This window comes from Labrus bergylta, chromosome 14 (assembly GCF_963930695.1).
Source record: "Labrus bergylta chromosome 14, fLabBer1.1, whole genome shotgun sequence".
Classification (NCBI taxonomy): Eukaryota; Metazoa; Chordata; class Actinopteri; order Labriformes; family Labridae; genus Labrus; species Labrus bergylta.
In genome coordinates, this window is record NC_089208.1 from 7,292,899 (window position 1) to 7,319,596 (window position 26,698).

Consider the following 26,698-nt stretch of genomic DNA (forward strand, 5'->3'; position numbering starts at 1 on the left):
CAAAAAACCCACACTAAACCCAGCCTAGGTTGAAAACTACAGACCGGTTTCTCTTCTGCCCTTTCTGTCAAAAATACTTGAGCGCACAGTCTTTAAGCAAGTCTCTGAGTTTCTGACCAGAAACGATCTGTTTGACCCAAATCAGTCAGGCTTTAAGCAGGGCCACTCTACTGAAACTGCACTACTGTCAGTAGCAGAATCGCTACGAGCTGCCAGAGCTGCGGGTCAGTCCTCAGTTCTATTACTTCTAGACCTGTCTGCTGCCTTAGACACAACCATCAAATCCTCCTATCCATGCTCTCTGAACTTGGCATCTCAGGATCTGCCCTCTGCTGGTTCGTGTCCTACCTCTCTGGGCGATCCTTAAGAGTATCGTGGAAGAGAGAAGTGTCCAAAGCGCACAGCTTATCCACAGGGGTACCTCAAGGGTCAGTGCTTGGTCCCCTTCTCTTCTCCATATACACAAGCTCACTTGGTTCAATAATCCGCTCTCATGGCTTCCCATACCACTGCTATGCTGACGATACCCAGCTCTTCCCGTCATTCCCGCCAGACGATGTTACAGTCTCCGCAAGAATCTTGTCATACCTTGCTGATATTTCTAAATGGATGAATGAACAGCACCTTCAACTCAATCTTTCAAAGACTGAGCTCCTTGTCATCCCAGCCAGTCCCTCTATGCAACCACAGATCAATATCCAGCTTGGAACAACCAAACTCATGCCCACAAAGTCTGCCCGGAACCTGGGTGTCATGATTGATGACCAGCTAACTTTTAAGGTTCAAGTAGCCTCAATTACCCGGTCATGTCGATTTGCCCTGTACAACATCAGGTAGATCAGTCCTTACCTGTCAGAACATGCTACACAGCTCCTGGTACAGGCTCTTGTGATATCACGCATTGACTATTGCAACTCTCTACTGGCAGGTCTTCCTACATGCACTATCAAACCCCTGCAGATGATACAAAATGCAGCAGCACGACTGGTCTTCAACCTTCCTAAAAGAGCACATGTCACTCCGCTATTCATCTCCTTACACTGGCTCCCAGTTACTGCTCGCATGAAATTTAAAACTCTGCTGCTCACTTACAAAACAGTGACAAAAACGGCTCCTCCTTACTTTAACTCTCAGGTCCTCCTCCTTACTTTAACTCTCCAGGTCTACACTCCCTCCCGCCCACTACGCTCTGCAAATGAAAGGCGTCTGATCCAACCTTCACAACAGGGTCCTAAGACGCTGACTAGACTCTTCTCCTCTGTTGCCCCCCCGGTGGTGGAATGAACTTCCAAACTCCATTCGATCTGCAGAGTCCCTCTGAAAAATCTAAAGACCCAGCTCTTTCATGAATACCTACTAACTCAATGATGATGGTCTCAATATTATTGATGACGATGGTTTTTGTTTGATAACGATGACTTATAAGATGGTTTCTATACTGATTAGAGTCGTCAATGTTGTGCTTTGCCTCTGGGCAATGCCTGTCAGCACCTGTGTGTCCAATCGGACTCAAAGCTGATCGTTTGCTCTTACTGACATTGTTCCCTTTTTTTCTAGCTCCTTGCTTGTGTTGTACTTACTCTACTGATGTATGTCGCTTTGGATAAAAGCGTCTGCTAAGTGAATTGTAGAATTGTAGAAGTGGTGGTGATAGTGATAGTGATGTTGATGATGAACAATGTCTTTGATTCCAGCTGCCTCTGGAGCGTTCTTCATCTACATCAGTAGCGACTATGTGTTTGACGGTAGGAATCCTCCGTATGGCGAAGACGACAGTCCGAATCCTCTGAACGTTTATGGACGCAGCAAACTGGAAGGAGAGCGAGAGACACTTAGACACTGTCCAGGTACCTGTCTGTCTGTCTGTTAACCTGTCTGTCTTATCATCTGTTTCTGTCCTCACACCCCTCCGGTAGGCGTTACAGATCACTGTAGTCCAAAAGAACCCGACATACGAACAGTTTCTTCCCCCCGGCTCTCATCGTGATGAACACTAAACAGTCACTGTGATAAACACTAAACAGTCACAGAGAGTCAGACCTGTCACTGTGATGAACACTAAACAGTCACAGAGAGTCAGACCTGTCACTGTGATGAACACCTTTACGCCGCTACACAAACCCACCGCTAAATGCTATCCTTGAACCTGACGCTATGGCCAGTGAGCCCATAACTTAATGCCTCGCCTTACGTGTTAAGTAAACGTGAAGGTGTATCCTGCCTTACCTGAATGTGTGTGCAACTGTCCTGTCTGTTTGAGGGGTGGGTGTAGGTGACTCACCTCCAAGATCCTTGTACGTGCCGCGACCAGCTCACACGGACAGCCCGATCCACGGAGTCACTTAGGTACGATCTCCTCCGCCAGCCCTCTCTTTCAGTTTAGGTTATGTGCAAAAAGAACCCGTGAAGTGTTGAAACAAAAAAGCAAACGTTACTTCAGATTCAGTCTCTCAGGTGTCTTGCGTCCTCACGTCTCCCTCGTGGCGTCTCTTCGACTCAAAACCAATTTCCGCCGGCTCCTCCGCAGGTGCTGCTAATGAAGGTTACAGAGCCACCGCACCCCCCTCAGGTGTGTCGTCAGTACTGACCCTGCTTCTCCTCCTACAAACCACACCTACTGCTAAAGACCCTGAAGTGAATCCTCCTAACACAGTATCATAACAAACACTAAACAGTCACAGAGTGTCAGACCTGTCACTGTGGTGAACACTAAACAGTCACTGTGGTGAACACTAAACAGTCACTGTGATGAGCACTAAACAGTCACAGTTTCTTCGTGATGATGATGATGATAGTGACCACCACACATATTTATTATCTTTTTTCATCGCAGCATTTTTTGCACTGCTCACCACTGAACTATTCCGTTATTTAGCCTTGTATGTATATGTAGTACAAAGTATGTTATATTTAATGTTATACTTTAGTACATAGAGATCTCAGTTACTGAAGACAAACTAATTCTGTGTGTCTAAGCATACATGGACAATAAAGCTGATTCGGATTCTGTTTACCTGTCTCTCTCTTAACCTGTCTGTCCATCATCTGTCTCTTAACCTGTCTGTCAATATCCCTCCACCCTGTCTCACTGGAAGCTGTCTACCTGCTGTCTGTGCCAGGTGCGGTGGTGTTGCGGGTACCTGTCCTGTTCGGGGAGGTGGAGGCAGTGATGGAGAGCGCAGTGACATCATTGTGGACGAAGGTGGAGACGACAGAAAGTTGCACCCTGGATCATTGCCTACAACGATTTCCTACAGACACACGAGACGTCGCTACTGTTTGCAGGAAACTGTCTGAGAGAGCAAGACAGGTACCTTCTACCTGTCTGTCTGCCTGTTTATAGGAAACTGAGAGAGCAATACAGTTAATCTTCTCTTCATGCCTGTCTCTTGTCTCCTTCCTCTCTCTGCCTTTCTCTCTACGGCCTGTCTCTCTCTCTCTCCATCTGTCTGTCTCTCAACCTGTCTCTCACACCTGTCTGTCTCCCGTCTCTCCACCTCGCTCTCCTCTCTCCACCTGTCTGTCTCTGCACCTCGCTCTCCTCTCTCCACCTGTCTGTCTCTCCACCTCTCTGTCCTTCCTCTCTCCACCTGTCTGTCTCTGCACCTCGCTCTCCTCTCTCCACCTGTCTGTCTCTCCACCTCTCTGTCCTTCCTCTCTCCACCTGTCTGTCTCTCTAGGACCCGTCTGTCAGAGGAGTGTTTCATTTTTCGGCGAAAGAGCAGATGACTAAATATGAGATGGCCGTCTCCATGGCTCAGGCGTTCAACCTCCCGTCTCATCACCTCATACCTGTAAGTAATAAACCAATCACTGTAACCCTTTATCATCAATCAATGAACCAATCACTGTAGTACTCACAGACCTGTCTGTCTCTCTGTATTACTCACACACCTGTATGTCATACACCTGTCTGTCTCTCTTCAGTACTCATACACCTGTCTGTCATACACCTGTCTGTCTCTCTTTAGTACTCACACACCTGTATGTCATACACCTGTCTGTCTCTCTGTAGTACTCATACACCTGTCTGTCATACACCTGTCTGTCTCTCTGTAGTACTCATACACCTGTCTGTCTCTCTGTACTACTCATACACCTGTCTGTCTCTCCACAGCTTACGGAGCAGCCAGCGGCAGAGGTGACTCTTCGTCCAGTCAACAGTCAGCTGAACTGTTCACGTCTGGAGCTGCTTGACCTCAGCGTCACACCACGACCTTTCACCTCTGCCATCACAGACGCACTGTGGCCCTTTACGCCCGACAAACGCTGGAGACAGACTGTCTTCCACTGAGAGACAGACGGGTAGAGAGACAGACAGACCATGTTCCATAGACAAACAGACAAGTATAGTCTTCGCCATCCTTTGTCTTTAGCACTGTCACATTTCAGGCTCCTCCCCCTCAGAAAAGAGCCTCTCTGTCCTTTTGGACTACGTATCCCACAATCCTATGAGTCCACTTTTGCGATGACAGATGATGTGAGCAGGTTTCTCAGGTGAATAAGCACCTGTAGACAAATCCATTCACAGTGGTGTCACTCGGTCTGTTGACCTGCTGATTAACCTCTTTGTGGGCGGAGCCTGAGATGAAACTCCTCATGATTTATTTTTTGTTTCATTCTGATATTTGGACGTGGTCATTATTCACTGAGATCTATCTGCAGGTTTATTTTGGGATTATTTTTGTTTTGTTTTGAATGTTTTGGGTTTGTGAATGATGTCATAATTTAAAAAAGACATTCATGTTTAAAGTTCAGACCTTAATCAGGTCTTCAAGTTCAAACTTCAGATTCTGGAGAATCTCTGGACCAAATGCTTAGGTGTCTACAGTGTCCTCCTACAGAGGACAAACAACATTCAATAGTTTCTGGTCTAATATGAAAACAGGTCATGTCGATGTTTGTTCACTTGTTTAAATTACTGTTAACCAATCACATTAAACACCTGAAAACTGAATCTGAGACTGTTTTGATGTGGTTTTGGTGGATGGGGGGGTGGGGGTTGGGTGGCTTGATGTGGTCTCGGAAGACCACATCAAACCACATGTTTTTTGATGATGTAAAAACAGGCTTTTTTGCCAGTCATGTGTATGTGACTTCCTATGTTCCTATATTTCATACACAATGCCAATACAGATTCATGTTTCAACGGGTGAAGTATCCCTTTAAGTTTACATCATCCCCAGTGAAAACATATGTTTTCGCAGATCCTTTTAATTACTTCAGCAGCAACATCCCTGCATTACTTTAACCATTTGCTCTTTGGTGGGCTTGACAAACATACTGACATACCTGAAAACAGACACTGACATTTGTCCACAATAAATTATTGTGCTTTTTCAAAGTTAAAAAATACAGCACTTAAAAATGTGCAACAATGTATGTATCAAATTTAAACATCTTAACTTTTAAAACAACTCCCAAGTGTACACTAACAATATAAATAACTTATTTCCTTTGAAGAACTTATTTATATTATGTGATTGTCTGTCCAGATGCTCGACAGTACCAATTAACAACTTTTAAAACATCAACAATGCATGTATAAATTTTTTTAAGTTTAAAATAAACATCTTCTGTCTGAAAAACAATTGTCACACATCTGAACTTTTAAAACAATATCTTAACTTTTGAAATAACATCTTAACTTTTAAAACTATTTAAACTTAAAGAGCCCATATTCTCCCCTTTTTGGGGTTCGTATATTTAATCTATTTACCTACTTTTGTACGTTCACAATAGCTAAAGTTTGAAAAAAGTATCTGTTTTCATGGATTGCTCCTCCTTGCTTCCTCTCCGCTCTGAGTCTGTCAGCTACACTCTGCTGAGCCCACACTGTTAGACCCCACGTGAGCCAAGTCTGCTCTGATTGGTCTGCCGATCTGCTCTGTCGTTATTGGTCAGTTGCTCAGCATGGTTCTCGGAAATGTCCCGCCTCTTTTACCATATAGGGAATGCACCCACTGGCTCCGTCCGAGGGGAGCATAAACATTAGCACCTTATCACTACTGTGCTACCGCAGGCTACGGCATATCGTGGGCGTGCTGCAGAAGTTAACGGGCGTGCACCATGAGCTGCTGGGCTTGCCACAATGACCCAATGGGCTTAGATCAGTGATCTCACACTGACAATGACGTCAGACTGACACATTTTTATCGAGGGGGGCTAAAACCGAGCGTTACATGCAGCTAATGCTACAGCTAACAGGAGGACGTAGGAGAAGCCGTGTTTCCACGGACTTTGAATTTTTGCACATAGATGTGCCTAAACATGCACAGGACACTTGGAAAACACACTAAAGAGCATATAAAACCAGAAAAAGCATAATATGGGACCTTTGACACTGTAACCTATTGCTTTTGAAGATCTTCTTTCCATTCTGTGATGGTCTGTTCAGATGCTGGACAGTGCTTTTTCTTTTGGATTGACCACATAGTTTACAGTCATACTGGTAGTCCTCTTTGCCGTGCCGCTTTTTTGGTAGCTCCCCTCTCGCTACATGCTGCTCGTCTTCAAGTGCCGCCTTTTGCTGTCTCCATTTTAGGTGACGATTCAAGTGCACTAGCAACTGATGTTATGTTGCTGTGGGTGTTGATGCAGGTGATGGTGGCATAGTGTACTGATGGTATGAGGGAAAATGGTAATATTGCTGAGAGGGAAGTGGAGGTGGTTGTGAGGCCCAGCTAGAATATGGGGCTGGAGGTGGGTGTCTCTGCTTATATGAGCATGAGGTTCCATGCAACCTAAAAAAAATGTGTATCACAAAATGTTTTCTATTTCAGGAGAGCATAAATGCAAAGGATGTCACAAAACCAAATCCTCTTGGTAAAATGTAAATATGCTTAATAATGATCACAGTTCGATTACCCGTGTACAATTTTTTAAGGTAATTATAGGAATTCAAAATGTATCTCACCAAGCAGACACTGATGTGTTGTTAATGGTAAGAAGACTCAAGTTGGTCTGGTCCTGTATCATCAGGCTGTCTTCCAGCAGTTGTTTAATGTGACAATGTCTGCACAATGGACTGTGGAATGGGCAAGGTTTTACCCTTGCAGTCTTTTGGCCTATTTCTAGCTTGCTGGTACTCTTTAAGAAGCTTGAGGGAAACACACTCCGAAATCCTGTTGGAATCTGGTCTCTGGGCAGCCTGGCCATGGGTCATGAATAGTTTGCGAAGGAAAAGATGATGGAATAAACAATTTCACTATTAAAGTCTGCCTATCTAAATATTTTACTCAAGGCTCTAAATGCTGTGAGGATACATCTACAACACTAATTAGAGACAATTATGATGTGTATGAATACGAGAATTAAAGGTCAGTTTACCTTTCTGCTGCTTGTTGACCAGGTGCGGAGCCACTACGTTTCCTGGAAGCCCTCCGTGGCCCAGGTAAGGTCTTCCTCTTGCATTTCAGGGTATATTTGGAGGGAGACTTGTCCATGGAATGTAGATCTGAATATAGCTGCATGATCTCGGCTATCTCTGTGGTTGACAGAGCAGTAATAGTGCGGTTGAGGTTGACAAGGAACTCCGGCAGGTCATCAACAGCCTCCCATCCAGGATCACCTCTGGCATCACATCGGCTATCCTGAAAAAAACTTGTCAGTTTATAATAAAAATCACTCAATAAAAGCCAGGTGAAATGATCAGTCACCAGTCACATTACCTGAAATGAATTGTTGGGTCCACCAGCTGCATTTTCATCTGCATCAACACTTTGGGCTGGACTATCAGGACTGGGGGAGACACTGCTGGCATCAAAACTAGTATCCTTGGAATTTAAACAGTTATGAGAATTTTTTTTAAAATTGCCTCTGTGAAAAATTCATTAGTCTGTAAGCATGCAATACTAAAAACATTTGACTTTGAACCATAAAACAACTCATTCATCAAATGTACAAATCAATAACTATAATTTTAGTTTACGATAGTCAATTACCTGATATGAAGTGTGAGGTGACTGTGAGGAAAAAGGACTGTGAGGAGGTGAAATGTCTAACTGGTCTTCACACTGGGAGGCTTCAAGTGGGCTCTCACCGAGAATGTCGGCTGCATCACTAATCGTGACATCAAGACACTCCTCCTGAACAACGATTTGCAGGTCTGGCAGAATGACGCCGAGTTCGCCGAGAAACATTCCTACACAACGACGAGGATGGGATTCGAACCCACATGTGTAGAGCACAATGGATTAGCAGTCCATCCTTAACATCTCACGTTTGCATCATCCCCAGTGAAAATCTTGTCATAACGTAACATTTTGCTTTATCTAACCTGTGTTTCTGCAGTGCCAGGAAGCCATGTTGAAAGGGGAATTAGCTCAAATGGTAGAGTCCTTGCTTAGCATGCGAGAGGTAGTGGGATCGATGCCCATATTCTCCACAAGGTTGACCTTTGCATCTTGAATTTACATCATTCCCAGTGAAAACCTTGTTGTAACTTTACATTTTTTTCCATATCTAAGCAAAGAAACATTCCTACACAACGACGAGGATGGGATTCGAACCCACGCGTGCAGAGCACAATGGATTAGCAGTCCATCCTTAACATCTCACGTTTGCATCATCCCCAGTGAAAATCTTGTCATAACTTAACATTTTGCTTTATCTAACCTGTGTTTCTGCCCAGTAAACCACGTTGAAAGGGGAATTAGCTCAAATGGTAGAGTGCTTGCTTAGCATGGAAGAGGTAGTGGGATCGATGCCCATATTCTCCACAAGGTTCACCTTTGCATCTTGAATTTACATCATTCCCAGTGAAAATCTTGTTGTAACTTTAGCTTTTTTCCATATCTAAGCAAAGAAACAATCCTACACGACGACGAGGATGGGATTCGAACCCACGCGTGCAGAGCACAATGGATTAGCAGTCCATCGCCTTAACCACTCGGCCACCTCGTCACCAACAACTGATATTAGGACAAGACGAAAGAGAGTGTTATCATAAGAAGCTGCTTATGCGGAATCTGACCCATGCGGAGCTGCAGTGCCAGGAAGCCATGTTCACAGGGGAAATAACACAAATGGTAGAGCCATGCAAGAGGTAGTGGGGTCGATGCCCACATTCTCCACAAGACTCTACTTTAGACCTTGAGCCAAGGTCATCCCTAGTCCAAATGTTGATAAGTAGGGTTAAAGATGTTGTCACTAAATAGGTTGTTTTGTAGACCTGCAAACAAAGCATAACTCACCATCACCTTAACCACTCGGCCATCTCGTCACTGAAAAGCATCATTAGGAGAAGACAAAAGAGAGTGTTATCAAAAGAAGATGATCATATGGAGTCTAACCCGCGTTGCAGCTGTGCCAGGAGGCCATGTTCACAGGGGAATTCTCCACAAGGTTGACCTTTGCATCTTGAATTTACATCATTCCCAGTGAAAACCTTGTTGTAATTTTACATTTTTTTCCATATCTAAGCAAAGAAACCGACGAGGATGGGCTTCGAACCCACGAGTGCAGAGCACAATGGATTAGCAGTCCATCCTTAACATCTCACGTTTGCATCATCCCCAGTGAAAATCTTGTCATAACTTAACATTTTGCTTTATCTAACCTGTGTTTCTGCAGTGCCAGTAAACCACATTGAAAGGGGAATTAGCTCAAATGGTAGAGCGCTTGCTTAGCATGCGAGAGAAAGTGGGATCGATGCCCATATTCTCCACAAGGTTCACCTTTGCATCTTGAATTTACATCATTCCCAGTGAAAACCTTGTTGTAACTTTACATTTTTTTCAATATCTAAGCAAAGAAACATTCCTACACAACGACGAGGATGGGATTCGAACCCACGCGTGCAGAGCACAATGGATTAGCAGTCCATCCTTAACATCTCACGTTTGCATCATCCCCAGTGAAAATCTTGTCATAACTTAACATTTTGCTTTATCTAACCTGTGTTTCTGCCCAGTAAACCACTTTGAAAGGGGAATTAGCTCAAATGGTAGAGTGCTTGCTTAGCATGCGAGAGGTATTGGGATCGATGCCCATATTCTCCACAAGGTTCACCTTTGCATCTTGAATTTACATCATTCCCAGTGAAAACCTTGGTGTAACTTTAGCTTTTTTCCATATCTAAGCAAAGAAACAATCCTACACGACGACGAGGATGGGATTCGAACCCATGCGTGCAGAGCACAATGGATTAGCAGTCCATCCTTAACATCTCACGTTTGCATCATCCCCAGTGAAAATCTTGTCATAACATAACATTTTGCTTTATCTAACCTGTGTTTCTGCCCAGTAAGCCATGTTGAAAGGGGAAATAGCACAAATGGTAGAGCCATGCAAGAGGTAGTGGGGTCGATGCCCACATTCTCCACAAGACTCTACTTTAGACCTTGAGCCAAGGTCATCCCTAGTCCAAATGTTGATAAGTAGCGTTAAAGATGTTGTCACTAAATAGGTTGTTTTGTAGACTTGCAAACAAAGCATAACTCACCATCACCTTAACCACTCGGCCATCTTGTCACTGAAAAGCATCATTAGGAGAAGACAAAAGAGAGTGTTATCAAAAGAAGATGATCATATGGAGTCTAACCCGTGTTGCAGCTGTGCCAGGAGGCCATGTTCACAGGGGAATTCTCCACAAGGTTGACCTTTGCATCTTGAATTTACATCATTCCCAGTGAAAACCTTGTTGTAACTTAACATTTTGCTTTATCTAACCTGTGTTTCTGCAGTGCCAGTAAGCCATGCTGAAAGGGGAATTAGCTCAAATGGTAGAGCACTTGCTTAGCATGCGAGAGATAGTTGGATCAATGCCCATATTCTCCACAAGGTTCACCTTTGCATCTTGAATTTACATCATTCCCAGTGAAAACCTTGTTGTAACTTTACATTTTTTTCCATATCTAAGCAAAGAAACATTCCTACACAACGACGAGGATGGGATTCGAACCCACGTGTGCAGAGCACAATGGATTAGCAGTCCGTCCTTAACATCTCACGTTTGCATCATCCCCAGCGAAAATCTTGTCATAACTTAACATTTTGCTTTATCTAACCTGTGTTTCTGCAGTGCCAGTAAGCCATGTTGAAAGGGGAATTAGCTCAAATGGTAGAGCGCTTGCTTAGCATGCGAGAGGTAGTGGGATCAATGCCCATATTCTCCACAAGGTTCACCTTTGCATCTTGAATTTACATCATTCCCAGTCAAAACCTTGTTGTAACTTTACATTTTTTTCAATATCTAAGCAAAGAAACATTCCTACACAACGACGAGGATGGGATTCGAACCCACGCGTGCAGAGCACAATGGATTAGCAGTCCATCCTTAACATCTCACGTTTGCATCATCCCCAGTGAAAATCTTGTCATAACATAACATTTTGCTTTATCTAACCTGTGTTTCTGCCCAGTAAGCCATGTTGAAAGGGGAAATAGCACAAATGGTAGAGCCATGCAAGAGGTAGTGGGGTCGATGCCCACATTCTCCACAAGACTCTACTTTAGACCTTGAGCCAAGGTCATCCCTCGTCCAAATGTTGATAAGTAGGGTTAAAGATGTTGTCACTAAATAGGTTGTTTTGTAGACTTGCAAACAAAGCATAACTCACCATCACCTTAACCACTCGGCCATCTCGTCACTGAAAAGCATCATTAGGAGAAGACGAAAGAGAGTGTTATCAAAAGAAGATGATCATATGGAGTCTAACCCGCGTTGCAGCTGTGCCAGGAGGCCATGTTCACAGGGGAATTCTCCACAAGGTTGACCTTTGCATCTTGAATTTACATCATTCCCAGTGAAAACCTTGTTGTAACTTTACATTTTTTTCCATATCTAAGCAAAGAAACCGACGAGGATGGGCTTCGAACCCACGAGTGCAGAGCACAATGGATTAGCAGTCCATCCTTAACATCTCACGTTTGCATCATCCCCAGTGAAAATCTTGTCATAACGTAACATTTTGCTTTATCTAACCTGTGTTTCTGCAGTGCCAGTAAACCACATTGAAAGGGGAATTAGCTCAAATGGTAGAGCGCTTGCTTAGCATGCGAGAGGTAGTGGGATTGATGCCCATATTCTCCACAAGGTTCACCGTTGCATCTTGAATTTACATCATTCCCAGTGAAAACCTTGTTGTAACTTTACATTTTTTTCAATATCTAAGCAAAGAAACATTCCTACACAACGACGAGGATGGGATTCGAACCCACGAGTGCAGAGCACAATGGATTAGCAGTCCATCCTTAACATCTCACGTTTGCATCATCCCCAGTGAAAATCTTGTCATAACTTAACATTTTGCTTTATCTAACCTGTGTTTCTGCAGTGCCAGTAAACCACATTGAAAGGGGAATTAGCTCAAATGGTAGAGCGCTTGCTTAGCATGCGAGAGGTAGTGGGATCGATGCCCATATTCTCCACAAGGTTTACCTTTGCATCTTGAATTTACATCATTCCCAGTGAAAACCTTGTTGTAACTTTACATTTTTTTCCATATCTAAGCAAAGAAACATTCCTACACAACGACGAGGATGGGATTCGAACCCACGTGTGCAGAGCACAATGGATTAGCAGTCCGTCCTTAACATCTCACGTTTGCATCATCCCCAGCGAAAATCTTGTCATAACTTAACATTTTGCTTTATCTAACCTGTGTTTCTGCAGTGCCAGTAAGCCATGCTGAAAGGGGAATTAGCTCAAATGGTAGAGCGCTTGCTTAGCATGCGAGAGGTAGTGGGATCAATGCCCATATTCTCCACAAGGTTCACCTTTGCATCTTGAATTTACATCATTCCCAGTGAAAACCTTGTTGTAACTTTACATTTTTTTCAATATCTAAGCAAAGAAACATTCCTACACAACGACGAGGATGGGATTCGAACCCACGCGTGCAGAGCACAATGGATTAGCAGTCCATCCTTAACATCTCACGTTTGCATCATCCCCAGTGAAAATCTTGTCATAACATAACATTTTGCTTTATCTAACCTGTGTTTCTGCCCAGTAAGCCATGTTGAAAGGGGAAATAGCACAAATGGTAGAGCCATGCAAGAGGTAGTGGGGTCGATGCCCACATTCTCCACAAGACTCTACTTTAGACCTTGAGCCAAGGTCATCCCTCGTCCAAATGTTGATAAGTAGGATTAAAGATGTTGTCACTAAATAGGTTGTTTTGTAGACTTGCAAACAAAGCATAACTCACCATCACCTTAACCACTCGGCCATCTCGTCACTGAAAAGCATCATTAGGAGAAGACGAAAGAGAGTGTTATCAAAAGAAGATGATCATATGGAGTCTAACCCGCGTTGCAGCTGTGCCAGGAGGCCATGTTCACAGGGGAATTCTCCACAAGGTTGACCTTTGCATCTTGAATTTACATCATTCCCAGTGAAAACCTTGTTGTAACTTTACATTTTTTTCCATATCTAAGCAAAGAAACCGACGAGGATGGGCTTCGAACCCACGAGTGCAGAGCACAATGGATTAGCAGTCCATCCTTAACATCTCACGTTTGCATCATCCCCAGTGAAAATCTTGTCATAACTTAACATTTTGCTTTATCTAACCTGTGTTTCTGCCCAGTAAACCACGTTGAAAGGGGAATTAGCTCAAATGGTAGAGTGCTTGCTTAGCATGCGAGAGGTATTGGGATCGATGCCCATATTCTCCACAAGGTTGACCTTTGCATCTTGAATTTACATCATTCCCAGTGAAAACCTTGTTGTAACTTAACATTTTGCTTTATCTAACCTGTGTTTCTGCAGTGCCAGTAAGCCATGCTGAAAGGGGAATTAGCTCAAATGGTAGAGCACTTGCTTAGCATGCAAGAGATAGTTGGATCAATGCCCATATTCTCCACAAGGTTCACCTTTGCATCTTGAATTTACATCATTCCCAGTGAAAACCTTGTTGTAACTTTACATTTTTTTCCATATCTAAGCAAAGAAACATTCCTACACAACGACGAGGATGGGATTCGAACCCACGTGTGCAGAGCACAATGGATTAGCAGTCCGTCCTTAACATCTCACGTTTGCATCATCCCCAGCGAAAATCTTGTCATAACTTAACATTTTGCTTTATCTAACCTGTGTTTCTGCAGTGCCAGTAAGCCATGTTGAAAGGGGAATTAGCTCAAATGGTAGAGCGCTTGCTTAGCATGCGAGAGGTAGTGGGATCGATGCCCATATTCTCCACAAGGTTCACCTTTGCATCTTGAATTTACATCATTCCCAGTGAAAACCTTGTTGTAACTTTACATTTTTTTCAATATCTAAGCAAAGAAACATTCCTACACAACGACGAGGATGGGATTCGAACCCACGCGTGCAGAGCACAATGGATTAGCAGTCCATCCTTAACATCTCACGTTTGCATCATCCCCAGTGAAAATCTTGTCATAACATAACATTTTGCTTTATCTAACCTGTGTTTCTGCCCAGTAAGCCATGTTGAAAGGGGAAATAGCACAAATGGTAGAGCCATGCAAGAGGTAGTGGGGTCGATGCCCACATTCTCCACAAGACTCTACTTTAGACCTTGAGCCAAGGTCATCCCTCGTCCAAATGTTGATAAGTAGGGTTAAAGATGTTGTCACTAAATAGGTTGTTTTGTAGACTTGCAAACAAAGCATAACTCACCATCACCTTAACCACTCGGCCATCTCGTCACTGAAAAGCATCATTAGGAGAAGACGAAAGAGAGTGTTATCAAAAGAAGATGATCATATGGAGTCTAACCCGTGTTGCAGCTGTGCCAGGAGGCCATGTTCACAGGGGAATTCTCCACAAGGTTGACCTTTGCATCTTGAATTTACATCATTCCCAGTGAAAACCTTGTTGTAACTTTACATTTTTTTCCATATCTAAGCAAAGAAACCGACGAGGATGGGCTTCGAACCCACGAGTGCAGAGCACAATGGATTAGCAGTCCATCCTTAACATCTCACGTTTGCATCATCCCCAGTGAAAATCTTGTCATAACGTAACATTTTGCTTTATCTAACCTGTGTTTCTGCAGTGCCAGTAAACCACATTGAAAGGGGAATTAGCTCAAATGGTAGAGCGCTTGCTTAGCATGCGAGAGGTAGTGGGATAGATGCCCATATTCTCCACAAGGTTCACCTTTGCATCTTGAATTTACATCATTCCCAGTGAAAACCTTGTTGTAACTTCACATTTTTTTCCATATCTAAGCAAAGAAACATTCCTACACAACGACGAGGATGGGATTCGAACCCACGTGTGCAGAGCACAATGGATTAGCAGTCCGTCCTTAACATCTCACGTTTGCATCATCCCCAGCGAAAATCTTGTCATAACTTAACATTTTGCTTTATCTAACCTGTGTTTCTGCAGTGCCAGTAACCCATGTTGAAAGGGGAATTAGCTCAAATGGTAGAGCGCTTGCTTAGCATGCGAGAGGTAGTGGGATCAATGCCCATATTCTCCACAAGGTTCACCTTTGCATCTTGAATTTACATCATTCCCAGTGAAAACCTTGTTGTAACTTTACATTTTTTTCAATATCTAAGCAAAGAAACATTCCTACACAACGACGAGGATGGGATTCGAACCCACGCGTGCAGAGCACAATGGATTGGCAGTCCATCCTTAACATCTCACGTTTGCATCATCCCCAGTGAAAATCTTGTCATAACATAACATTTTGCTTTATCTAACCTGTGTTTCTGCCCAGTAAGCCATGTTGAAAGGGGAAATAGCACAAATGGTAGAGCCATGCAAGAGGTAGTGGGGTCGATGCCCACATTCTCCACAAGACTCTACTTTAGACCTTGAGCCAAGGTCATCCCTCGTCCAAATGTTGATAAGTAGGGTTAAAGATGTTGTCACTAAATAGGTTGTTTTGTAGACTTGCAAACAAAGCATAACTCACCATCACCTTAACCACTCGGCCATCTCGTCACTGAAAAGCATCATTAGGAGAAGACGAAAGAGAGTGTTATCAAAAGAAGATGATCATATGGAGTCTAACCCGCGTTGCAGCTGTGCCAGGAGGCCATGTTCACAGGGGAATTCTCCACAAGGTTGACCTTTGCATCTTGAATTTACATCATTCCCAGTGAAAACCTTGTTGTAACTTTACATTTTTTTCCATATCTAAGCAAAGAAACCGACGAGGATGGGCTTCGAACCCACGAGTGCAGAGCACAATGGATTAGCAGTCCATCCTTAACATCTCACGTTTGCATCATCCCCAGTGAAAATCTTGTCATAACTTAACATTTTGCTTTATCTAACCTGTGTTTCTGCCCAGTAAACCACGTTGAAAGGGGAATTAGCTCAAATGGTAGAGTGCTTGCTTAGCATGCGAGAGGTATTGGGATCGATGCCCATATTCTCCACAAGGTTGACCTTTGCATCTTGAATTTACATCATTCCCAGTGAAAACCTTGTTGTAACTTAACATTTTGCTTTATCTAACCTGTGTTTCTGCAGTGCCAGTAAGCCATGCTGAAAGGGGAATTAGCTCAAATGGTAGAGCACTTGCTTAGCATGCAAGAGATAGTTGGATCAATGCCCATATTCTCCACAAGGTTCACCTTTGCATCTTGAATTTACATCATTCCCAGTGAAAACCTTGTTGTAACTTTACATTTTTTTCCATATCTAAGCAAAGAAACATTCCTACACAACGACGAGGATGGGATTCGAACCCACGTGTGCAGAGCACAATGGATTAGCAGTCCGTCCTTAACATCTCACGTTTGCATCATCCCCAGCGAAAATCTTGTCATAACTTAACATTTTGCTTTATCTAACCTGTGTTTCTGCAGTGCCAATAAGCCATGTTGAAAGGGGAATTAGCTCAAATGGTAGAGCGCTTGCTTAGCATGCGAGAGGTAGTGGGATCAATACCCATATTCTCCACAAGGTTCACCTTTGCATCTTGAATTTACATCATTCCCAGTGAAAACCTTGTTGTAACTTTACATTTTTTTCAATATCTAAGCAAAGAAACATTCCTACACAACGACGAGGATGGGATTCGAACCCACGCGTGCAGAGCACAATGGATTAGCAGTCCATCCTTAACATCTCACGTTTGCATCATCCCCAGTGAAAATCTTGTCATAACATAACATTTTGCTTTATCTAACCTGTGTTTCTGCCCAGTAAGGCATGTTGAAAGGGGAAATAGCACAAATGGTAGAGCCATGCAAGAGGTAGTGGGGTCGATGCCCACATTCTCCACAAGACTCTACTTTAGACCTTGAGCCAAGGTCATCCCTCGTCCAAATGTTGATAAGTAGGGTTAAAGATGTTGTCACTAAATAGGTTGTTTTGTAGACTTGCAAACAAAGCATAACTCACCATCACCTTAACCACTCGGCCATCTCGTCACTGAAAAGCATCATTAGGAGAAGACGAAAGAGAGTGTTATCAAAAGAAGATGATCATATGGAGTCTAACCCGCGTTGCAGCTGTGCCAGGAGGCCATGTTCACAGGGGAATTCTCCACAAGGTTGACCTTTGCATCTTGAATTTACATCATTCCCAGTGAAAACCTTGTTGTAACTTTACATTTTTTTCCATATCTAAGCAAAGAAACCGACGAGGATGGGCTTCGAACCCACGAGTGCAGAGCACAATGGATTAGCAGTCCATCCTTAACATCTCACGTTTGCATCATCCCCAGTGAAAGTCTTGTCATAACGTAACATTTTGCTTTATCTAACCTGTGTTTCTGCAGTGCCAGTAAACCACATTGAAAGGGGAATTAGCTCAAATGGTAGAGCGCTTGCTTAGCATGCGAGAGGTAGTGGGATCGATGCCCATATTCTCCACAAGGTTCACCTTTGCATCTTGAATTTACATCATTCCCAGTGAAAACCTTGTTGTAACTTTACATTTTTTTCAATATCTAAGCAAAGAAACATTCCTACACAACGACGAGGATGGGATTCGAACCCACGCGTGCAGAGCACAATGGATTAGCAGTCCATCCTTAACATCTCACGTTTGCATCATCTCCAGTGAAAATCTTGTCATAACCTAACATTTTGCTTTATCTAACCTGTGTTTCTGCAGTGCCAGTAAACCACATTGAAAGGGGAATTAGCTCAAATGGTAGAGCGCTTGCTTAGCATGCGAGAGATAGTGGGATCGATGCCCATATTCTCCACAAGGTTTACCTTTGCATCTTGAATTTACATCAATCCCAGTGAAAACCTTGTTGTAACTTTACAATTTTTTCAATATCTAAGCAAAGAAACATTCCTACACAACGACGAGGATGGGATTCGAACCCACGTGTGCAGAGCACAATGGATTAGCAGTCCGTCCTTAACATCTCACGTTTGCATCATCCCCAGCGAAAATCTTGTCATAACTTAACATTTTGCTTTATCTAACCTGTGTTTCTGCAGTGCCAGTAAGCCATGTTGAAAGGGGAATTAGCTCAAATGGTAGAGCGCTTGCTTAGCATGCGAGAGGTAGTGGGATCAATGCCCATATTCTCCACAAGGTTCACCTTTGCATCTTGAATTTACATCATTCCCAGTGAAAACCTTGTTGTAACTTTACATTTTTTTCAATATCTAAGCAAAGAAACATTCCTACACAACGACGAGGATGGGATTCGAACCCACGCGTGCAGAGCACAATGGATTGGCAGTCCATCCTTAACATCTCACGTTTGCATCATCCCCAGTGAAAATCTTGTCATAACATAACATTTTGCTTTATCTAACCTGTGTTTCTGCCCAGTAAGCCATGTTGAAAGGGGAAATAGCACAAATGGTAGAGCCATGCAAGAGGTAGTGGGGTCGATGCCCACATTCTCCACAAGACTCTACTTTAGACCTTGAGCCAAGGTCATCCCTCGTCCAAATGTTGATAAGTAGGGTTAAAGATGTTGTCACTAAATAGGTTGTTTTGTAGACTTGCAAACAAAGCATAACTCACCATCACCTTAACCACTCGGCCATCTCGTCACTGAAAAGCATCATTAGGAGAAGACGAAAGAGAGTGTTATCAAAAGAAGATGATCATATGGAGTCTAACCCGCGTTGCAGCTGTGCCAGGAGGCCATGTTCACAGGGGAATTCTCCACAAGGTTGACCTTTGCATCTTGAATTTACATCATTCCCAGTGAAAACCTTGTTGTAACTTTACATTTTTTTCCATATCTAAGCAAAGAAACCGACGAGGATGGGCTTCGAACCCACGAGTGCAGAGCACAATGGATTAGCAGTCCATCCTTAACATCTCACGTTTGCATCATCCCCAGTGAAAATCTTGTCATAACGTAACATTTTGCTTTATCTAACCTGTGTTTCTGCAGTGCCAGTAAACCACATTGAAAGGGGAATTAGCTCAAATGGTAGAGCGCTTGCTTAGCATGCGAGAGGTAGTGGGATCGATGCCCATATTCTCCACAAGGTTCACCTTTGCATCTTGAATTTACATCATTCCCAGTGAAAACCTTGTTGTAACTTTACATTTTTTTCAATATCTAAGCAAAGAAACATTCCTACACAACGACGAGGATGGGATTCGAACCCACGCGTGCAGAGCACAATGGATTAGCAGTCCATCCTTAACATCTCACGTTTGCATCATCCCCAGTGAAAATCTTGTCATAACTTAACATTTTGCTTTATCTAACCTGTGTTTCTGCCCAGCAAACCACATTGAAAGGGGAATTAGCTCAAATGGTAGAGCGCTTGCTTAGCATGCGAGAGGTAGTGGGATCGATGCCCATATTCTCCACAAGGTTTACCTTTGCATCTTGAATTTACATCATTCCCAGTGAAAACCTTGTTGTAACTTTACATTTTTTTCAATATCTAAGCAAAGAAACATTCCTACACAACGACGAGGATGGGATTCGAACCCACATGTGCAGAGCACAATGGATTAGCAGTCCGTCCTTAACATCTCACGTTTGCATCATCCCCAGCGAAAATCTTGTCATAACTTAACATTTTGCTTTATCTAACCTGTGTTTCTGCCCAGTAAGCCATGTTGAAAGGGGAAATAGCACAAATGGTAGAGCCATGCAAGAGGTAGTGGGGTCGATGCCCACATTCTCCACAAGACTCTACTTTAGACCTTGAGCCAAGGTCATCCCTCGTCCAAATGTTGATAAGTAGGGTTAAAGATGTTGTCACTAAATAGGTTGTTTTGTAGACTTGCAAACAAAGCATAACTCACCATCACCTTAACCACTCGGCCATCTCGTCACTGAAAAGCATCATTAGGAGAAGACGAAAGAGAGTGTTATCAAAAGAAGATGATCATATGGAGTCTAACCCGCGTTGCAGCTGTGCCAGGAGGCCATGTTCACAGGGGAATTCTCCACAAGGTTGACCTTTGCATCTTGAATTTACATCATTCCCAGTGAAAACCTTGTTGTAACTTTACATTTTTTTCCATATCTAAGCAAAGAAACCGACGAGGATGGGCTTCGAACCCACGAGTGCAGAGCACAATGGATTAGCAGTCCATCCTTAACATCTCACGTTTGCATCATCCCCAGTGAAAATCTTGTCATAACGTAACATTTTGCTTTATCTAACCTGTGTTTCTGCAGTGCCAGTAAACCACATTGAAAGGGGAATTAGCTCAAATGGTAGAGCGCTTGCTTAGCATGCGAGAGGTAGTGGGATCGATGCCCATATTCTCCACAAGGTTGACCTTTGTATCTTGAATTTACATCATTCCCAGTGAAAACCTTGTTGTAACTTCACATTTTTTTCAATATCTAAGCAAAGAAACATTCCTACACAACGACGAGGATGGGATTCGAACCCAGGCGTGCAGAGCACAATGGATTAGCAGTCCATCCTTAACATCTCACGTTTGCATCATCCCCAGTGAAAATCTTGTCATAACGTAACATTTTGCTTTATCTAACCTGTGTTTCTGCAGTGCCAGTAAACCACATTGAAAGGGGAATTAGCTCAAATGGTAGAGCGCTTGCTTAGCATGCGAGAGGTAGTGGGATCGATGCCCATATTCTCCACAAGGTTCACCTTTGCATCTTGAATTTACATCATTCCCAGTGAAAACCTTGTTGTAACTTTACATTTTTTTCAATATCTAAGCAAAGAAACATTCCTACACAACGACGAGGATGGGATTCGAACCCACGCGTGCAGAGCACAATGGATTAGCAGTCCATCCTTAACATCTCACGTTTGCATCATCCCCAGTGAAAATCTTGTCATAACTTAACATTTTGCTTTATCTAACCTGTGTTTCTGCAGTGCCAGTAAACCACATTGAAAGGGGAATTAGCTCAAATGGTAGAGCGCTTGCTTAGCATGCGAGAGGTAGTGGGATCGATGCCCATATTCTCCACAAGGTTCACCTTTGCATCTTGAATTTACATCATTCCCAGTGAAAACCTTGTTGTAACTTCACATTTTTTTCAATATCTAAGCAAAGAAACATTCCTACACAACGACGAGGATGGGATTCGAACCCACGCGTGCAGAGCACAATGGATTAGCAGTCCATCCTTAACATCTCACGTTTGCATCATCCCCAGTGAAAATCTTGTCATAACTTAACATTTTGCTTTATCTAACCTGTGTTTCTGCAGTGCCAGTAAACCACATTGAAAGGGGAATTAGCTCAAATGGTAGAGCGCTTGCTTAGCATGCGAGAGGTAGTGGGATCGATGCCCATATTCTCCACAAGGTTCACCTTTGCATCTTGAATTTACATCATTCCCAGTGAAAACCTTGTTGTAACTTTACATTTTTTTCCATATCTAAGCAAAGAAACCGACGAGGATGGGCTTCGAACCCACGAGTGCAGAGCACAATGGATTAGCAGTCCATCCTTAACATCTCACGTTTGCATCATCCCCAGTGAAAATCTTGTCATAACGTAACATTTTGCTTTATCTAACCTGTGTTTCTGCAGTGCCAGTAAACCACATTGAAAGGGGAATTAGCTCAAATGGTAGAGCGCTTGCTTAGCATGCGAGAGGTAGTGGGATTGATGCCCATATTCTCCACAAGGTTCACCTTTGCATCTTGAATTTACATCATTCCCAGTGAAAACCTTGTTGTAACTTTACATTTTTTTCAATATCTAAGCAAAGAAACATTCCTACACAACGACGAGGATGGGATTCGAACCCACGCGTGCAGAGCACAATGGATTAGCAGTCCATCCTTAACATCTCACGTTTGCATCATCCCCAGTGAAAATCTTGTCATAACTTAACATTTTGCTTTATCTAACCTGTGTTTCTGCCCAGCAAACCACATTGAAAGGGGAATTAGCTCAAATGGTAGAGCGCTTGCTTAGCATGCGAGAGGTAGTGGGATCGATGCCCATATTCTCCACAAGGTTTACCTTTGCATCTTGAATTTACATCATTCCCAGTGAAAACCTTGTTGTAACTTTACATTTTTTTCAATATCTAAGCAAAGAAACATTCCTACACAACGACGAGGATGGGATTCGAACCCACATGTGCAGAGCACAATGGATTAGCAGTCCGTCCTTAACATCTCACGTTTGCATCATCCCCAGCGAAAATCTTGTCATAACTTAACATTTTGCTTTATCTAACCTGTGTTTCTGCCCAGTAAGCCATGTTGAAAGGGGAAATAGCACAAATGGTAGAGCCATGCAAGAGGTAGTGGGGTCGATGCCCACATTCTCCACAAGACTCTACTTTAGACCTTGAGCCAAGGTCATCCCTCGTCCAAATGTTGATAAGTAGGGTTAAAGATGTTGTCACTAAATAGGTTGTTTTGTAGACTTGCAAACAAAGCATAACTCACCATCACCTTAACCACTCGGCCATCTCGTCACTGAAAAGCATCATTAGGAGAAGACGAAAGAGAGTGTTATCAAAAGAAGATGATCATATGGAGTCTAACCCGCGTTGCAGCTGTGCCAGGAGGCCATGTTCACAGGGGAATTCTCCACAAGGTTGACCTTTGCATCTTGAATTTACATCATTCCCAGTGAAAACCTTGTTGTAACTTTACATTTTTTTCCATATCTAAGCAAAGAAACCGACGAGGATGGGCTTCGAACCCACGAGTGCAGAGCACAATGGATTAGCAGTCCATCCTTAACATCTCACGTTTGCATCATCCCCAGTGAAAATCTTGTCATAACGTAACATTTTGCTTTATCTAACCTGTGTTTCTGCAGTGCCAGTAAACCACATTGAAAGGGGAATTAGCTCAAATGGTAGAGCGCTTGCTTAGCATGCGAGAGGTAGTGGGATCGATGCCCATATTCTCCACAAGGTTGACCTTTGTATCTTGAATTTACATCATTCCCAGTGAAAACCTTGTTGTAACTTCACATTTTTTTCAATATCTAAGCAAAGAAACATTCCTACACAACGACGAGGATGGGATTCGAACCCAGGCGTGCAGAGCACAATGGATTAGCAGTCCATCCTTAACATCTCACGTTTGCATCATCCCCAGTGAAAATCTTGTCATAACGTAACATTTTGCTTTATCTAACCTGTGTTTCTGCAGTGCCAGTAAACCACATTGAAAGGGGAATTAGCTCAAATGGTAGAGCGCTTGCTTAGCATGCGAGAGGTAGTGGGATCGATGCCCATATTCTCCACAAGGTTCACCTTTGCATCTTGAATTTACATCATTCCCAGTGAAAACCTTGTTGTAACTTTACATTTTTTTCAATATCTAAGCAAAGAAACATTCCTACACAACGACGAGGATGGGATTCGAACCCACGCGTGCAGAGCACAATGGATTAGCAGTCCATCCTTAACATCTCACGTTTGCATCATCCCCAGTGAAAATCTTGTCATAACTTAACATTTTGCTTTATCTAACCTGTGTTTCTGCAGTGCCAGTAAACCACATTGAAAGGGGAATTAGCTCAAATGGTAGAGCGCTTGCTTAGCATGCGAGAGGTAGTGGGATCGATGCCCATATTCTCCACAAGGTTCACCTTTGCATCTTGAATTTACATCATTCCCAGTGAAAACCTTGTTGTAACTTCACATTTTTTTCAATATCTAAGCAAAGAAACATTCCTACACAACGACGAGGATGGGATTCGAACCCACGCGTGCAGAGCACAATGGATTAGCAGTCCATCCTTAACATCTCACGTTTGCATCATCCCCAGTGAAAATCTTGTCATAACTTAACATTTTGCTTTATCTAACCTGTGTTTCTGCAGTGCCAGTAAACCACATTGAAAGGGGAATTAGCTCAAATGGTAGAGCGCTTGCTTAGCATGCGAGAGGTAGTGGGATCGATGCCCATATTCTCCACAAGGTTCACCTTTGCATCTTGAATTTACATCATTCCCAGTGAAAACCTTGTTGTAACTTTACATTTTTTTCCATATCTAAGCAAAGAAACCGACGAGGATGGGCTTCGAACCCACGAGTGCAGAGCACAATGGATTAGCAGTCCATCCTTAACATCTCACGTTTGCATCATCCCCAGTGAAAATCTTGTCATAACGTAACATTTTGCTTTATCTAACCTGTGTTTCTGCAGTGCCAGTAAACCACATTGAAAGGGGAATTAGCTCAAATGGTAGAGCGCTTGCTTAGCATGCGAGAGGTAGTGGGATTGATGCCCATATTCTCCACAAGGTTCACCTTTGCATCTTGAATTTACATCATTCCCAGTGAAAACCTTGTTGTAACTTTACATTTTTTTCAATATCTAAGCAAAGAAACATTCCTACACAACGACGAGGATGGGATTCGAACCCACGCGTGCAGAGCACAATGGATTAGCAGTCCATCCTTAACATCTCACGTTTGCATCATCCCCAGTGAAAATCTTGTCATAACTTAACATTTTGCTTTATCTAACCTGTGTTTCTGCAGTGCCAGTAAGCCATGTTGAAAGGGGAATTAGCTCAAATGGTAGAGCGCTTGCTTAGCATGCGAGAGGTAGTGGGATCAATGCCCATATTCTCCGCAAGGTTCACCTTTGCATCTTGAATTTACATCATTCCCAGTGAAAACCTTGTTGTAACTTTACATTTTTTTCAATATCTAAGCAAAGAAACATTCCTACACAACGACGAGGATGGGATTCGAACCCACATGTGCAGAGCACAATGGATTAGCAGTCCGTCCTTAACATCTCACGTTTGCATCATCCCCAGCGAAAATCTTGTCATAACTTAACATTTTGCTTTATCTAACCTGTGTTTCTGCCCAGTAAGCCATGTTGAAAGGGGAAATAGCACAAATGGTAGAGCCATGCAAGAGGTAGTGGGGTCGATGCCCACATTCTCCACAAGACTCTACTTTAGACCTTGAGCCAAGGTCATCCCTCGTCCAAATGTTGATAAGTAGGGTTAAAGATGTTGTCACTAAATAGGTTGTTTTGTAGACTTGCAAACAAAGCATAACTCACCATCACCTTAACCACTCGGCCATCTCGTCACTGAAAAGCATCATTAGGAGAAGACGAAAGAGAGTGTTATCAAAAGAAGATGATCATATGGAGTCTAACCCGCGTTGCAGCTGTGCCAGGAGGCCATGTTCACAGGGGAATTCTCCACAAGGTTGACCTTTGCATCTTGAATTTACATCATTCCCAGTGAAAACCTTGTTGTAACTTTACATTTTTTTCCATATCTAAGCAAAGAAACCGACGAGGATGGGCTTCGAACCCACGAGTGCAGAGCACAATGGATTAGCAGTCCATCCTTAACATCTCACGTTTGCATCATCCCCAGTGAAAATCTTGTCATAACGTAACATTTTGCTTTATCTAACCTGTGTTTCTGCAGTGCCAGTAAACCACATTGAAAGGGGAATTAGCTCAAATGGTAGAGCGCTTGCTTAGCATGCGAGAGGTAGTGGGATCGATGCCCATATTCTCCACAAGGTTGACCTTTGTATCTTGAATTTACATCATTCCCAGTGAAAACCTTGTTGTAACTTCACATTTTTTTCAATATCTAAGCAAAGAAACATTCCTACACAACGACGAGGATGGGATTCGAACCCAGGCGTGCAGAGCACAATGGATTAGCAGTCCATCCTTAACATCTCACGTTTGCATCATCCCCAGTGAAAATCTTGTCATAACGTAACATTTTGCTTTATCTAACCTGTGTTTCTGCAGTGCCAGTAAACCACATTGAAAGGGGAATTAGCTCAAATGGTAGAGCGCTTGCTTAGCATGCGAGAGGTAGTGGGATCGATGCCCATATTCTCCACAAGGTTCACCTTTGCATCTTGAATTTACATCATTCCCAGTGAAAACCTTGTTGTAACTTCACATTTTTTTCAATATCTAAGCAAAGAAACATTCCTACACAACGACGAGGATGGGATTCGAACCCACGCGTGCAGAGCACAATGGATTAGCAGTCCATCCTTAACATCTCACGTTTGCATCATCCCCAGTGAAAATCTTGTCATAACTTAACATTTTGCTTTATCTAACCTGTGTTTCTGCAGTGCCAGTAAACCACATTGAAAGGGGAATTAGCTCAAATGGTAGAGCGCTTGCTTAGCATGCGAGAGGTAGTGGGATCGATGCCCATATTCTCCACAAGGTTCACCTTTGCATCTTGAATTTACATCATTCCCAGTGAAAACCTTGTTGTAACTTCACATTTTTTTCAATATCTAAGCAAAGAAACATTCCTACACAACGACGAGGATGGGATTCGAACCCACGCGTGCAGAGCACAATGGATTAGCAGTCCATCCTTAACATCTCACGTTTGCATCATCCCCAGTGAAAATCTTGTCATAACTTAACATTTTGCTTTATCTAACCT

The 26,698-nt window shown here is 43.0% G+C and overlaps 1 protein-coding gene, 1 long non-coding RNA gene and 1 other non-coding gene across 4 annotated transcripts in view; 1 reads left to right on the forward strand and 2 right to left on the reverse strand.

Annotated features, from left to right (window-relative positions):
• mat2b (methionine adenosyltransferase 2 non-catalytic beta subunit methionine) overlaps window positions 1-4,957 on the forward strand; it is a 7,576-nt gene extending 2,619 nt beyond the window's left edge. For both annotated transcript variants that reach the window (XM_065963037.1, XM_065963036.1), the window contains 4 exons: window positions 1,695-1,847; window positions 3,120-3,310; window positions 3,681-3,794; window positions 4,118-4,957. In XM_065963037.1, the coding sequence (XP_065819109.1) occupies window positions 1,695-1,847; window positions 3,120-3,310; window positions 3,681-3,794; window positions 4,118-4,294 (635 nt within the window). In that variant the 3' untranslated portion in view covers window positions 4,295-4,957. The remainder of the gene's footprint in view (window positions 1-1,694; window positions 1,848-3,119; window positions 3,311-3,680; window positions 3,795-4,117) is intronic.
• On the reverse strand, window positions 3,472-3,718 carry LOC136182413 (uncharacterized). Its single transcript, XR_010668678.1, has 2 exons — window positions 3,591-3,718; window positions 3,472-3,551 (listed from the first exon to the last, which is right to left on the reverse strand). It is a non-coding gene; the product is annotated as an uncharacterized lncRNA (long non-coding RNA).
• A 3,865-nt stretch (window positions 4,958-8,822) lies between the features above and the next one.
• Window positions 8,823-8,904, reverse strand: trnas-gcu (transfer RNA serine (anticodon GCU)). The gene has a single exon. It is a non-coding gene; the product is annotated as a tRNA-Ser (tRNA).
• Between the last annotated feature and the right edge of the window lie 17,794 nt (window positions 8,905-26,698).